Source organism: Fulmarus glacialis, unplaced genomic scaffold, assembly GCF_000690835.1.
Source record: "Fulmarus glacialis isolate BGI_N327 unplaced genomic scaffold, ASM69083v1 scaffold41154, whole genome shotgun sequence".
In the NCBI taxonomy this organism is placed as follows: Eukaryota; Metazoa; Chordata; class Aves; order Procellariiformes; family Procellariidae; genus Fulmarus; species Fulmarus glacialis.
In genome coordinates this window covers 4,968-18,127 of record NW_009210697.1, presented here as the reverse complement: position 1 = coordinate 18,127, position 13,160 = coordinate 4,968, and the positions used below count along the sequence as shown (strand labels likewise).

The following is a 13,160-nucleotide window of genomic DNA, read 5'->3' as shown; positions in this document are numbered from 1 at the left end:
AAAGTTGCCGACTCCAACTTCCACCAGCCTTTCCTAGAAAGTAGTGCAAAAGCAAAGGGCAAGTAGATGTTTCCTTCTCCCCTCTTCTTCTGTGGTTTCCACAGCCTCCTTCTTAATTTCCCTAATCCATCACAGCTGCCTTGTGTTTCCAGGCATCCCACATACCTGCAGGAGGAAGTAGGGAAATAAAAGGGTAGATGGAGGGGCAGTAGGCTGCCTGGTGGATTTGGGGTATGTCAGGTGTAGTGGCAGCTGAGCATAGTGGGAAGCAGGAGGCCGGTAGGAGCGAGGGGGTGCATGCTGCATGTGGGCAGATACACACCAGCGCAGAGCGACAAGTCTTACCTATTGCTAAAATTCATTGCTTACAACTTGTACGTCAGATCTGAGCAGTTCTCTTGTAATTCCCTGAATCCCACCCCATGTGCATGAAATCTTTCCTTGTAGACCCAGGGAAGGAGAAATGAGCCCACCTGGCTGGTGTGGTCTTGTGGGCAGCATGAAGACAGCCAGTGCAGGCTGTTTCCTCTCCTCCTGGCTTCCCGGAGCAAGTGCATGTCATCTGGTTTTTCCTCACCCATCTATTTCAAATGTGCATCCCAGATGAATAGGCTGAGTCGTAGTCAAAAAGCCAAGTAACCTGAAATGAAAGCAAGTGGGTGACTTGAGAATGAATAAACCCAGTCCTTGTCATAAACACTTTTTTAGCCTCCCTAACGCTTAGTAATAACGCAGCTGGCGAGTGTGGGGAAAGAGGAACTGGCTGCAACCGTCACAATCAGGAATTTTTCTCCTGAGCCCCATAATTGTCAAAGGAGGAAGCTGCATTTTATCCAAGCTTTCCTGCCATTGCAGCTTAATTTCCTCCTCCTCTGTGAGGGAAGGGGCCGGGGGAGGGACAAGCAGGTTTTCCCGTGGGTCGGTGGGTTGTGGGGGGCGAGAGGGCAGGGCTCAGCCCCTGGCACTCCTCCTGAGCTGGCTGTGCAGTGTCAACCCTCACCACTCAGCAGGGTCCGCACTTGCACTTCAGGGGGTTTTTGGAGAGGTTTTTTTGAGTTTTAAATGGTTTTCACTAATGTTTAAACTAACAGGTCTTTTTTAAAAAAAGAGAAATCAGTCTCTTGCAGAAACAGGGAGTCTGGACAAAGGTAATGAAAAGGATTTTCAGATGGAAGAGCTGGCAAGAAACTTTTATAAACCCAGGAAGATTGCAGAGATTACCTATTATTTTTTACAAGCTGATCACTTGGAGTTGGGGAAAGCAGGGTTTAGAGTCATGAAAGTATCTGTTTATGTGTGGGACTGTAATTTCTTTTACTATAGCTGAATGTTGAATTGTGAAAAGCTCTTGCAGGTTTCTTCTTACAAGCACAACAGGACTGGAGACCGAGTGAAAGAGGAGGATCTGGTAGCTTACAGGCAAAATGCTGTACAAGAAACGAAGGCGTTATCGGTTTATTTGTCTTTCACAATATCAGAAGGAGAACAGCAAATGACATCCAAAGGCAGAAGACTTAAAATCAATACATGTGTTTGCCTTCATGCTATGCAAAGCCAGCTACTAAAATGCAATTCCATAAAATGGTATATGCTAGTGCTGTGGAGTCTGGTTTCATGTAGCAATGAAATGAATGTAAGCATACTGACTATGGATCATTAACTGGCTGTTAGCTGGAAAAAAAAGAGTACAAAATAGACACAAACCACCTTTCAGGGAACAAACAAGCATGTAACTGAGGGGATCAGAAGTTTTTACTGTGGGTGAATAACATCCTAACTGCTGTTCTGAGGTTTCTTTGTGATTATCTTGTGCTTGTCTGCCCAGTTATCTCTGTTAATGATTTGGCAGTAATTCTTCGAAGGTTATATTTCAGATGGGTTTATACAGATACTTAGTATTTATTCTAATAAATAGTATCTGGGCTACGAAATATTGCAAATTTTGAATAGGTCTTGAGAAGTCAAAATAAAACTGGTAAGAAATTAAAGCGGAATGGACTGCTCTATTTTGCTGTTCCAGTATGAGTGATATGAAGCAGGTTAACTTTGTAAGTTAATGGAAGCAGAGCATATTTTCAAAGATTACTCTACAGGAATGTTCTGAGCTACTATTGCCATCACCAAAAAAAAAAACAACCCAAACTGCAAAAAGCCTACATTTTTGCCTGTCTCGTGGCTGGGCAGTTGTTGGTCTGACCCAAGCCTGCCTTTGGCCACCTCCTGTCACTGCAACTTGTCCAGCCCAGGGCAACAGTGGTGTCGATGCAGGACATCATTTTTCCTAACAGATGGAAAGAGGGCAGGGCGGAATGCCACCCTCCTGCTTGCCTTTTACTTGGGTAAAATTGGCTCCGGGCAACGTGCAAAGCGAATGGGGTTATTTAGCTTGCACCTCTTGGCTCTGAGATCCATTGATCTTGATGTTAGCAAGTTGGGTTAAGGTTTTAACTCATGTAGGACCTTAAGACCGTGTCCTTTTAAACTATGCATTTTATATTTATATATATTGGTATATAATAAAGGGTCCTCAGGCTGTATAAAATGTCCAGGTTCCTGTTTTGGCATGCCAGGCTGTTTCAGAGATGTGCCGTGTTCATATTTTTCTCTGCCTGGGTACCAGGTTCCATGTTCTAAGAGAGCGGTAGGGTGTAAAGGAATCACCCCAGAAGCTCCAGCTGAAGTTGTGACTTTGAAATGTAGCTGAAATGCTGCCCTTAGATGTTTTACAAGTCACTGGCTGAAATAGGACGAATATTCTTTTCCTGAAACCACTGCTGGCAGAGGCATGGGACTAAATCCACACAGTGAAAAGGAACTTTGTTTTGGTGATAGAAGATTGAAAGCACCATTCACCATTTTTCTGTTGCATGACCCTGGGTGAATGATTCATCTACTAAATACCACACCAATAAATTTTCTTATGAACTCAGACATGAAAGAAAATACAATCTACTTTTTTTTATTCAGTTTTCAGCACTGAGTCCCCACAAATCAGCTGAAATAAGAGAATTACACTAATTGAGTGCATTTTTCTCTTTCATAAATGAGACTATCGAACCAGGCAGATAAAAATCAAGCATATTTTTGTTTTCACTCTTAGTATACCAGAAATTACTCGTATTTTGGAAGCCATACAAAGGGCCTTCTCATATCTCCACTGCTTTCATCTTTGCTTATATAAAGCTGTGTGTGAAAGGAGCACTGAACTCTTTTCCAAGCTGTCTGCGGATGGACTCTGTTGTAGTCTGCTCAGCTTTGAAAAAGGCCACCTGAAAATTCTGGGATTCCTCAGTCTAAGACCCATACACGATACAAACAGAGTTTTGACTTCCCTAACTTGTCAGAAGCTGCAGTCCTTAACCACCCTAAGGAAAAGGGAAGAAAAGGCAGCTTGTCTAGTAAAAGAGCACTTGAAATTGTACATGTAAGACTAAGATGCAATGAAAAGCTTGCAGGAAAAAACCCTGCACTTTTAGACTAAAAATTAGAGATTTTTTTTTCAGTCAGAATATTTTATTTGATATTATCCTTCAAATAAATTACAGAATGTCCAGCATCTTATCATAAACACCCAGGGTAACATTTTAGGCTTAAAGAAACCAGTTTGCCTTGAGCCTTCCTTGTCTTCAGGAATGTAGCTATTTTCGTAAGTGAGAATGTGGTGGGGTTTTAGCTGCCCATCAGCTGAGTAAAATGAAATATTTTTGTTTGCTACAGGTTTTTCTCTAAATACCGGAACCTATACACAAAGAGGAGAAAAGGAGGAATGTCCTAGTATAGTTTTCTGAAGATCTTTTCATATCTACTTCAGAACAGTTTAATTTTAAGGGTATTAAATGTAGGCTGTCTCCTTTCTAGAAAAGATTTATTAATAGAAGCAAGGTGTCAGTTCTCTACTCAATGCTTTAGTATTTATCTATGTACATAACTTCAATATTTCTTTCTGAAAATCTTTATTGTAAAGATTTCTCACCACGTCAAGACAATCAGAAAGCATTCCTCAGAGTCTAGCTCAGGCTGCATGGGGAAACGAAGAGCTCACTGCATCACCAACAGAAAGTGCTGAGCTCCCTGCAGGTTCCTCTGGGGTGGAAACCTTCTGACTGGGATGCAAAAGAAGGGGGGACAAATCCTGGGTCACGGGTGATAACATCCCAACCTGAAGAGGGGTGATGCACCAGGCTCTCCAGCGGTCTCTGGACCAGCAGAAGGAACTTACGGCCATCGTGAAGTTTTAACACCTCTAGTCTCAGGTTTGTGACTGTATCATTCTGCTGTGGAACTGGCAGACATGGATTAGGAGGCCAACTTGGAAAAACTGAAGCCAGAAGCTGCCAGGAAACAGCACCAGTCATCACTAGTGGGACAGATGTTTTTCCTGAAAGGTAAGCGAGAAGGTCTGGGGACCCTCTACTTGATTCTCTACAGCTTCCTTCATTCCCTTAGCATATTTCTTCTTCCTTTGCTCTTTTTCTAGTCCATGGGATCCAGACCTGATGTACTATCAACCAGTGCAATACCTCTGCTGCAAACAACAAAAAGTTTGTCCTTTGCTTTGCTGTTACTTGACCCAGCCACATAGTTTGCCTCTCCTGGTCTGTTCGAGGTTGTTTCCTCTCCCTGATGTTAGTCCATCTCATCACACCTTTGAAGATGCTGTCCTCTTCCCTGGATCACCCCTCCCCTGCTGGGCACCCCTTGCTCTTCTCCATCTAGGGCTGAGCTGGGAAGTGGGAGTTAGGGAGGACAGAGGGAAGGAGAGGGGACCAGGGTAAAAGGGCACGTGCAGAGCCTGCGGGCAGGGGAAGGGGCTCTAAGTGGAGCCAAAAGGGGGAACGATTTCCCCAGGAAATTTTTCAGGTTGGCAATTTGTTAGAAAACAATTCCTAAGGACTTGGCTGCTCCCAGGAGAAACGCTTCTCACAAGATTAGCTTTGCAATGGGAATGTTATCCGGGATCTATACTGCTCTGTGGCCTCTCACTTCTGCAGGGCATTAGCAGACTAATTAGCTTGAGAAGTTTGGCCAGTTTGACAACCACAGAGAAGGTGTGCCCAGAGCTTGGGAAAGGGAATTTGAGGAGTGCTTGGTAAGCGTACCACTTAAGTGCAGGAGCAAGTGTCCTGTTTTGCGAAGTCTGCAGAATTAATTAGCGGTGGACGGTCTCTTTTTGCCCCTTGGTTGGTGCCGGCTGGTGTATGACACGAGGCTGGCTATGGGTAATGCAGCCAGGGAAGGAGAGGGCTGGGCACAGCTGGGAGATGATGCTGCAGGAGGGAGGTGGCACTGGGTATTGCACTCCACGTTCCCCAGTCGGTTTCTGAGCAAAAGTATAAAACCCCCATAACTTCCTAACTGAAGCAAACATGCTACCAACAGGAAACGAGGGGGGTGAACCCTTTCAGTGATAACCTGCTCTCAGAGCGTCTGCAGGGCATTTGCCAGGCTGATGTCTGCCCCTCTCGGCTCAGCAGCTGGCCTGTCTGGGCTTGCAGCCAGGAGCGAGCCAACATTTCCTTTCCTCCCCACCCTTTTGTCTACAGGCTGTGGCCAGGAGCAGGGTGCCCCTTGGTCTCTGGCAGAACTGAAAACAAGAAACATAAATCAGCCGAAAGAGGGAGAAAATATAGTGCTATAAAACTGCTGATGGACTGTCTCTCTCTTCACTAGCAATTCTCCTCTTTGGCGTCAGCAGAAATAGCAAAACTAAAGCCTGAAAAAGAGAGTGCCCCCAGAAAGTCATCTTTTTAATTTAATCCTAGGGCAGTTCTGCAGACTTTAGATTTTTTTTTTCCTTCAGAAAATAAAAATTAATTAATTAAGGTCAGACTCTCCAGTACTTACAGTCCAAACATGCTGCTTTACCTGAAAAGTTGAAAGCATTGAGGTCTGGCTTGGACAAGCAGTCCTCCAGGATAGTTCTTTTTAAACAAACAACTGCACCTTCCAGGACCTTTGATAAATGCCTTAAAAGAGAAAACCAGCCAGTTTCTTTTTGTGTACAAATTTCAGGAACTACATAAAATAAAGTAAAATTTGGGGAGGAGGGATGTGGGAAACAACTTAAGAAGTTGAACAGATTCTGTTTCAATAACCTGACCTGTTACCATGATCTTTTAGAGGTGCAAGTGCCATTTTTGCATGTTGTTGTTTTGTATGTGAGCAGGTGGGGCATGTTTTGCCCCACAGCACGCAGTTGGCCAGCAGGATCCTTGCCTGGGTAAAAAAGCAGTGAGATTCAGAGGGTAGAGATTGCTGATGTAATAAAAATACCCGAGCCCATTTTGCTGCCTGGATAATGAAGAGTTTCTAAAAGGGGAGAAGCGGGCACAATTTAAGACGATTGCACCAACCTCCCCTCTCACAGGAAAGAAACTGAAGATATACCTCCACGAAACTCTTTATGCGTGTGACCCTCTACTGGTGCCTGCACGTGGGTCTGCTTTCCCATCTCTGGGAACAACCGGGCTCCGGAGACTGATGAGAGAGGAGCAGATCTGCTCTGCTCTGTCTACTGTATCTTGGGCGAAAGATCCACATTGCAGTGACGTTTGTGTTGGCTGCTTAGCGTTAGCTAGGACTGGATGTTTGCTTGGGGCAGCGAGCTCGCGCCCCTATGCAGCTGCCCATGTGCATGGCGTGTATTCACCTCCACTTGCTCTTTGGCTCTCCTAACCCAGGAAAGTCCCTGTGTGACCTCTGCAGCATTAGCTGCATCCTCTCTTGTCCTTGCCCTACCTTTCTTGTCTCGAGTTGCTTCTGCAAGAATCTCTGATGCTTGTTTTTGTTGAGGTTTTTTGGTTCGTCAATAAAGCGCTTGAATTTGGTTGGCAATTCTGACTCTGGGAAAGGGGGCATAAGTGAGCTGCCATGGCTTTCTCTACTACGTGCCATAGAGTTTGCTGCAGAGCACCACTTGGCAGGCCCCTGGGGGCTCGCTCCTAGTCGCAGAGAGGTGGGTCCCAAATGCTCCTGCCTGGCTGCTCCCCTGGGGTAAGGCAGGCCCTTCTGCCCAAGAGCAGAAGTCTGGGAAAGAGGAGACTGAGATGGGAACCGGCATCAAAGGAGAGACATGATAGAGCCAGGGAAGGGGAGGGAAGCTGAAAATCCCCGAGGGACCCTGTGGAAAGGTTCTGACGTGGTGGTGCATGCTGGTTTCACTTCCCTGCTCTTTGCCTGCAGTGCAAGCTGGTGCTCTGAGGCCCAATGAGAGGCTGGACGGGGCCCCTAACAGAGGCTGCCAGGAGGGATGCTCTGGAGTCCATCTTGCCTTTATATGAATTAATCTACAAGGTTCGGCTCGGGGGTGGGGAGGGGGGAAATGTAAATCCGTGGAAACCTGCAAATCTAAAACATTATGCTGCCCCTCCTGATGGAGGGAAGAGTCCAACTCATAAATAGCTGAGAAAGACAGAATGTGTATGGTATTTGCTTCTCATATTTTCCTGTAAGATAGCCGCCTCCCTTTCTTACAGAAAAGCCCAGAAAAATTGTGTAGAGTATGGCGGGTATCCTTCTGTAAATACAGCTAGAAACTTCATGTGGTGCTTAATCTCACCACTGGATTACCATGTGGCCAGGGGCTGTGCTGTGTGGGTTTACAGCGGAACCCTCAGGCACAAGACCTTGCCCCTGAGCCCAGGAGCACTGTTGCACCCCTGGTTTTCCCTTTCTGGAATTACATGAGATACAAACACATTCGGGGTGGGGAGACTTCAGCCAAACCTGCCCCCTGCAGAGACTCCTTTCATAATCCAGTTTGTGGTTTTGGTGTGCTCGTGGGTTGGGGCAAAGCAATGGCATCTGCAGGTGCCTTCACACTGCCCTCTTGGTGGAGAATCGTCTTGCTTGTGAATCCTCTGTGCTAGGTCCGGGGGAGGAAAGTGAGCCCGGGATCAGTGCCCAGTGTGGTGCTCAGCAAGCCGCAGAGATGGTGATCCACAGGCAGTGCATGCCTGCCCACCCTCCCTTCCCTGTCAAAAAGAAAGGCAGCGGGGGCTGCCAGGGTCTGTGGCCCCTCGTTTCTCCCCTCTCTGCCAGCCACCACCTGCGCTTAGCAGGAAGATCCCACATTCATGCCTTGCGAGGTGCAAGTCCTTCTGATGGCACTCATAGCGGAGCTCAGCAGCATGGGGCTAACAAGGGGCAACACCAAGCTTTGCTGCTGGGGAAAAACAAAAGGGGGTGCTATTTATTTCCAGCTCTGGTAACCAGTGCAGTCAGCGGGGGACAAAGTCGCACCACTAACCCGCAGCCTCTCTGCCACAATTAATGATTAACCAGGCTCCCGGGAGGAAACGTGGGGACAGTTCCCTCCTGGCTGGCCGCTCTCTGCCACCAGCTCTGCTGATTGGCCCCAATTGGAAAAAGGCGCAAAATCTTCAACCCTCCCCCTGGGCATGCCAGCCGCCCTCTGAGGGATGCGGGAAAAGGGCGCGAGCTTTCCCGGGCAATTGCTCTGTCCCACGATGCTTTTTCCCCTGCTCTGCTGGGCCGAAATCTGCCTGCTGCTGTTCTGCAGAGCCTGCCAGTCGGAGGAGAAGGTGACAGGTGAGTGGAGCGCCCTTTCCCTGCAGAAGGTTAACTCTGGAGCATCACCAGCCTTTCCTGGCAAGCAGAGAGACCCAGATGCCATCCTGACTGGAAAATACTAATTGGTAACTGGAAGAGTAGCTAATAATCTGAGGGTTGGTCAGCAGCAAAATCGGGAAATGCAGGTCAGAGAGGGCACAGGGCAGTTTGTCTTTGCACTCAAGCTGTGTATTCAGCCCGTATGTTCCCTTTCTTTGTAAGTGATGCTAAGCTCCTCAGCACAAGGGATGGAGCAGGTTTGCATTTCTAATGCACGTGTCTGGGCGGTGCACACTTCTGTTGGGAGAGGCTGGGGCAGGGGGTTATCCCTCTGCAGCCATTTGCACTGCCTGCCAGCTGCGGGGTGCCCTGGGCTGCTCTGCCTCCCCCTGCACACATGCAGGTGCCGGCGAGAGGGGAGCGGGGATGCTCTCAGGAGCAAGAGCCACTTTCGCTGGGTGGTTGCTGTGTGTCAGGTCTGTAGAAGACACTTCTGAGCTCCCAGGGACAAAGGCGAGCTGAGAGTAACGCACTGGGAAGAAGCAAGCAGATGAGCCCAGGGCTCAAGTTTGCTGTGCTTGCTAAGGAGCCTGCCTGACCTCTGTTCCCATGCTGCCTTCCTCCTCACCATGAGAAATGTACAGCATAGGCTAATGATGTCATGGCCACCCATGAGACCAACATGTCTGAGGTCTCCCAGTGTGCCACATGGCCCTGTGGTGGAGTTCCTTACTCCTGTGCTCTGTAAGATGGGAACACTGTGACTGGACGCTTCAAGGCACTACAGCCTTCCCCCAGTGAATTGCTCTTCCTCTTGCTCTGATTTTGGGGTTTGCTGTGTTCCTAGGTTTGAAGGAAGCTGTGAAATCTGATAGCGTTATTACAGCAGCCCTTGGTGGAGAGGCAAATTTCTATTGCAACTTTTCGCTCTCGATGGATGTTTTGCAAGTCACCTGGCAGAAGATAAACGGGTCTTCCTTCCAGAATATAGCCACCTACAGTCCAAAGCACGGGTTGAGGCTGATAGGGTCATTTCAGAAGAAGGCGCGTTTCACTAGAGCAACCCTGAAGGCCTCAGCTATCACACTCCAAAATCTCACATTCGAGGATGAGTCCTATTACAGATGCATTTTCAGCGTGTTCCTTCATGGCTCTTTCAACAAAGATATATACCTCAACATCCAAAGTAAGTTTTCCACTGACACCTTCTCACTTTCTGGCACTCAGCACAGGTCTGACGTAGTCGGATGTAATGTAAGGCATTATCCCCCCCACCACATGGAGACTTTCCATGCAGCAGCATCTCCTTAGTCGATAGTCTCCAGAATTGCCACACCTTTCCTCAGAGGAGGTGAAGGTAAATAATTCAGGAGATGCTTTTGGATAAGAACCCCCATACAGAGAGGTGACCGATCCAGCTTTGATGATAAACTCGCCACAGAGTATAAAAAGTACCTTCTCTTTTCGCTTTTAGCAATTTCTGAGCTAACAGTGGAATATGATTCCCACCTGCCCACTGAGGGTCTCCTCACGGCAGTTTGCTCAGCAACAGGAAAGCCTGCCCCCAAAATCACCTGGCTGGATGACACAGACCTGGATGAGTCCCCTGAAATACACCACATCCAAAACGCAAATGGAACAGTAACAGTGACAAACAGACTTACCTTCTCTGCCAACCACCTCCGTGCCTTGACCTGCCTCCTTGACCACCCACAGGGAAGGGAAAAGAAGGAAGTTCACCTGGAAAAAGGAAAGGAAGGTAGGCTGCGTTTGTATGGAGAGGTGCAGCACGTAGTGGGGAGCGCTTAGGAAAGGATGTACAATTGTGGGAGTGCAGCTTGTACTTACGTAGGTCTCACTAGACGTTTTTCTGGGAGTTCAGATCTCATGCCAGGTGAAGATTTCATTATTTGAAACCATTCAGAAGACTCCTCCCTGTGGTACCTTTGTGTCTGTGTGGTGGGTGTGTGCACATATATATCTAATAAATATGTAGATTTTTGTGTACATATGTATATATGTCTTTGTATGTTTATATTTCTACTTAATCACTGATTTAGAGCAGATGTGATCAGCTCTCCAGCAGTATCCACAGCTGGAGGGTACCAGCAGAGCAGGCCCCTGGCTGTCAGATGCTGGGGAACAACATTTCACATGGAAAATCTTGCCGGAGGGTATGTCTCAGGAAGGATGGGAGACTTTCCTCATGATAAAACTTCTTCACACAGAAGGAGAAATGCAAATAGATCAGGAGTAAAAACGCTGGGTTTTGGTTCTCCCAATACCAAGGAAATGTGAGACATTAGAAGTATTTATTTCAAAAACAAAATAATTCCTCACCTACCACGGTGTTATGTTGCTACACTGTTCCTTTCTCTTCTTCAAAGAATAAATGAGCACAAACTGATGAACGTTTCACTTCAGTCCCAACCTCTGGAAGAGGACACGAGAAACATGTTGACATGCCTCTATGTTCTATGTGAACTTACTGGTTTCTTTTTGTAGGTGTTCAGAAGAGCATAATCATCACGGCCATCTTCATAGCTGTGGTGTTCTTAATAGTCTTGATATATTGCATCATAAGACTAATCAACAGAAAAAAGAAAAAGTAAGAGTAATTTCCATTTTCTTGCAAATGACATGGCTTGCCTGTGTTCACCTTGTGATTTGCCTTTCTGTTTCCTGTTGGTGTTTTTATATACCTGCCCCGGAAACCTACCCAGGTGGTAACAGCATCTTTAAAATAGCAAGATTCACTCTAAACGCCAGGAGGTTTCTAAGCATTATGTGACTAGTTAATGGTTTTTTTTTCAGACTGAAGAGACATAGTGCACGCAGAACACCTGCAGAGGAGCAAGGCTTACACCAAGACCTAAGCGAGAAAGCCATGAGCCTGCACATGCCGAAGGACCAGCATGTTGTTTACGAAAACGAGGTAATGCAAACGCCCAAGGCTTCCAGTAGTTATTCACATCCTTCAGAAGTCTTGGCAACACTTACCAGGAATGTGACAAAACCCTTCCATTGAGAGCTGGGGTCCGCTCCTGCTGCCATGTCTTTGCTGTGTGGGACAGCCACACTGGGTAGATGACACCATACGTGCCCCATCTAACGTCTAGCAATACTGGGGAAAGCCTGGAGCACGAAGGAGAAAAGTTAGTCAACGGTTAGGTGGAAAGGCATGGAAGAGCTACTGGAAATGCCCAGCGGGCAGAGGGGTTGTCCCTTCTGGACAAAGGGAAGGGAGTGCTGCAGAGCTCAGGCGCTGTAACCAGCAGCCTTACGCAGAAGTTTCCCCAGAAAAGTCTCCCCTGCCCTGCTGGTCATGCAGGCGTGAAAGTGCTCTGGAGGGTTGGTGGCATCCACAGACAAAACCAGTAAGTGACCACAGATGGGAGTCACCCCCACTAGACACTTACCTCTGACCTCCCAGAGGTTCCCTCTTTTCCTTGCAAGCTCTTGCTAGTCCTGTGCTGTGAATGGGAGCCCTCTTGTCTTCTTGTCACTTCTCTCTGCCAGATAACGTAGAGCTTTGTCGTGGTTACCACACCACTGTGCTGGGTCTTTTGCAGGAGCAGACACCAGGCTCCTCATTTCACAAAAGGCTACCAGGTCTGAAGAGAAACCTGAGAGAGAAAAAAAATTGCAGGTGCTCGTTTTCAGAGGAAGCTGAGAACCTGAACAGCAACGTCCACGGCGTGTTTGAGAGGGGACCTGTTGGGTTATGCGTCAGGGAGCTCGGCTGCACACCCATGAAGGAGGACAGAGAGGCAACGGCAGGTGAAGGAGTCCGAATAACACCCCACCCTGGCTGCTCCCCAGCCCAGCACAGGAAGGAGAGACATCAGCCCACTAAAGGCCCACGTCCACAAGCCCAGAGGAGCACAGGGGCAGGTGGGGAGTCCAAACTAAAAGACTCAGAGGAAGGGGTACCTTGTGCAGGCTCCTCCCAGAGGCATCACAGGAGATCCTCAGCCCCAGGGTCCAGGTGTGAAACCCACCCAGATGAGTCATCAGTGGAGCACCTTTCGAACTGAGGGGGGTCACTGTCTAAAGGGGTATGGACACCTGAGGTGATGCAGGGGAAGAGCATTTTGGGATTGCACAGGGCTTATTATGGGATGCTTAGGGGAGGAACCAAAGGTGAGAAAGGGAGGAATCAAGGGGATTTGGGGATGAAAAAGCCTGGGAAAATGGAGGGATATATGGATAAAAGGGTCTGGTTGCACGTACACAGGAGGCTGGTCAGTACCCTTGTCTGACCATGCCCAGCGCCTGGTCGCCTTGTCACCACGGTCTGTCCTATCTTCTCATTAAACTCCATTTCTAACTCTTTTCCTGGGTGAGGGGCTCCCTAGCTGGTGCACATGTGTGTATGGGGGCCTGGTGTCAGCAGCTGGGCCAGGACCAAGGGCCAGCGGCACGTGTGCCTGGGTGCCACCGACTGGGGAGACCCGAGTGAGAGAAACCAAGTGCCAGCCACCAGCACGGACCAGGGTCAGAGCCTGTGTGTCCCTGGTGCAGCACCTGGAGCGAGCATGGGTGAGCATGTGGGCACCAGCAAGGATCAAGCCAGACAAACCGGGGAG

At 47.9% G+C, this 13,160-nt stretch overlaps 1 protein-coding gene across 1 annotated transcript; it reads left to right on the top strand.

Annotated features, from left to right (window-relative positions):
- Positions 1-7,501: 7,501 nt before the first annotated feature.
- On the top strand, positions 7,502-12,351 carry CD200 (CD200 molecule; the record flags this gene model as incomplete). Its single annotated transcript, XM_009577249.1, has 5 exons — positions 7,502-7,508; positions 9,419-9,757; positions 11,077-11,179; positions 11,386-11,506; positions 12,144-12,351. Coding segments are annotated over exons 1-5 (778 nt in total), but the record flags the coding sequence as incomplete, so codon positions are not given.
- Between the last annotated feature and the right edge of the window lie 809 nt (positions 12,352-13,160).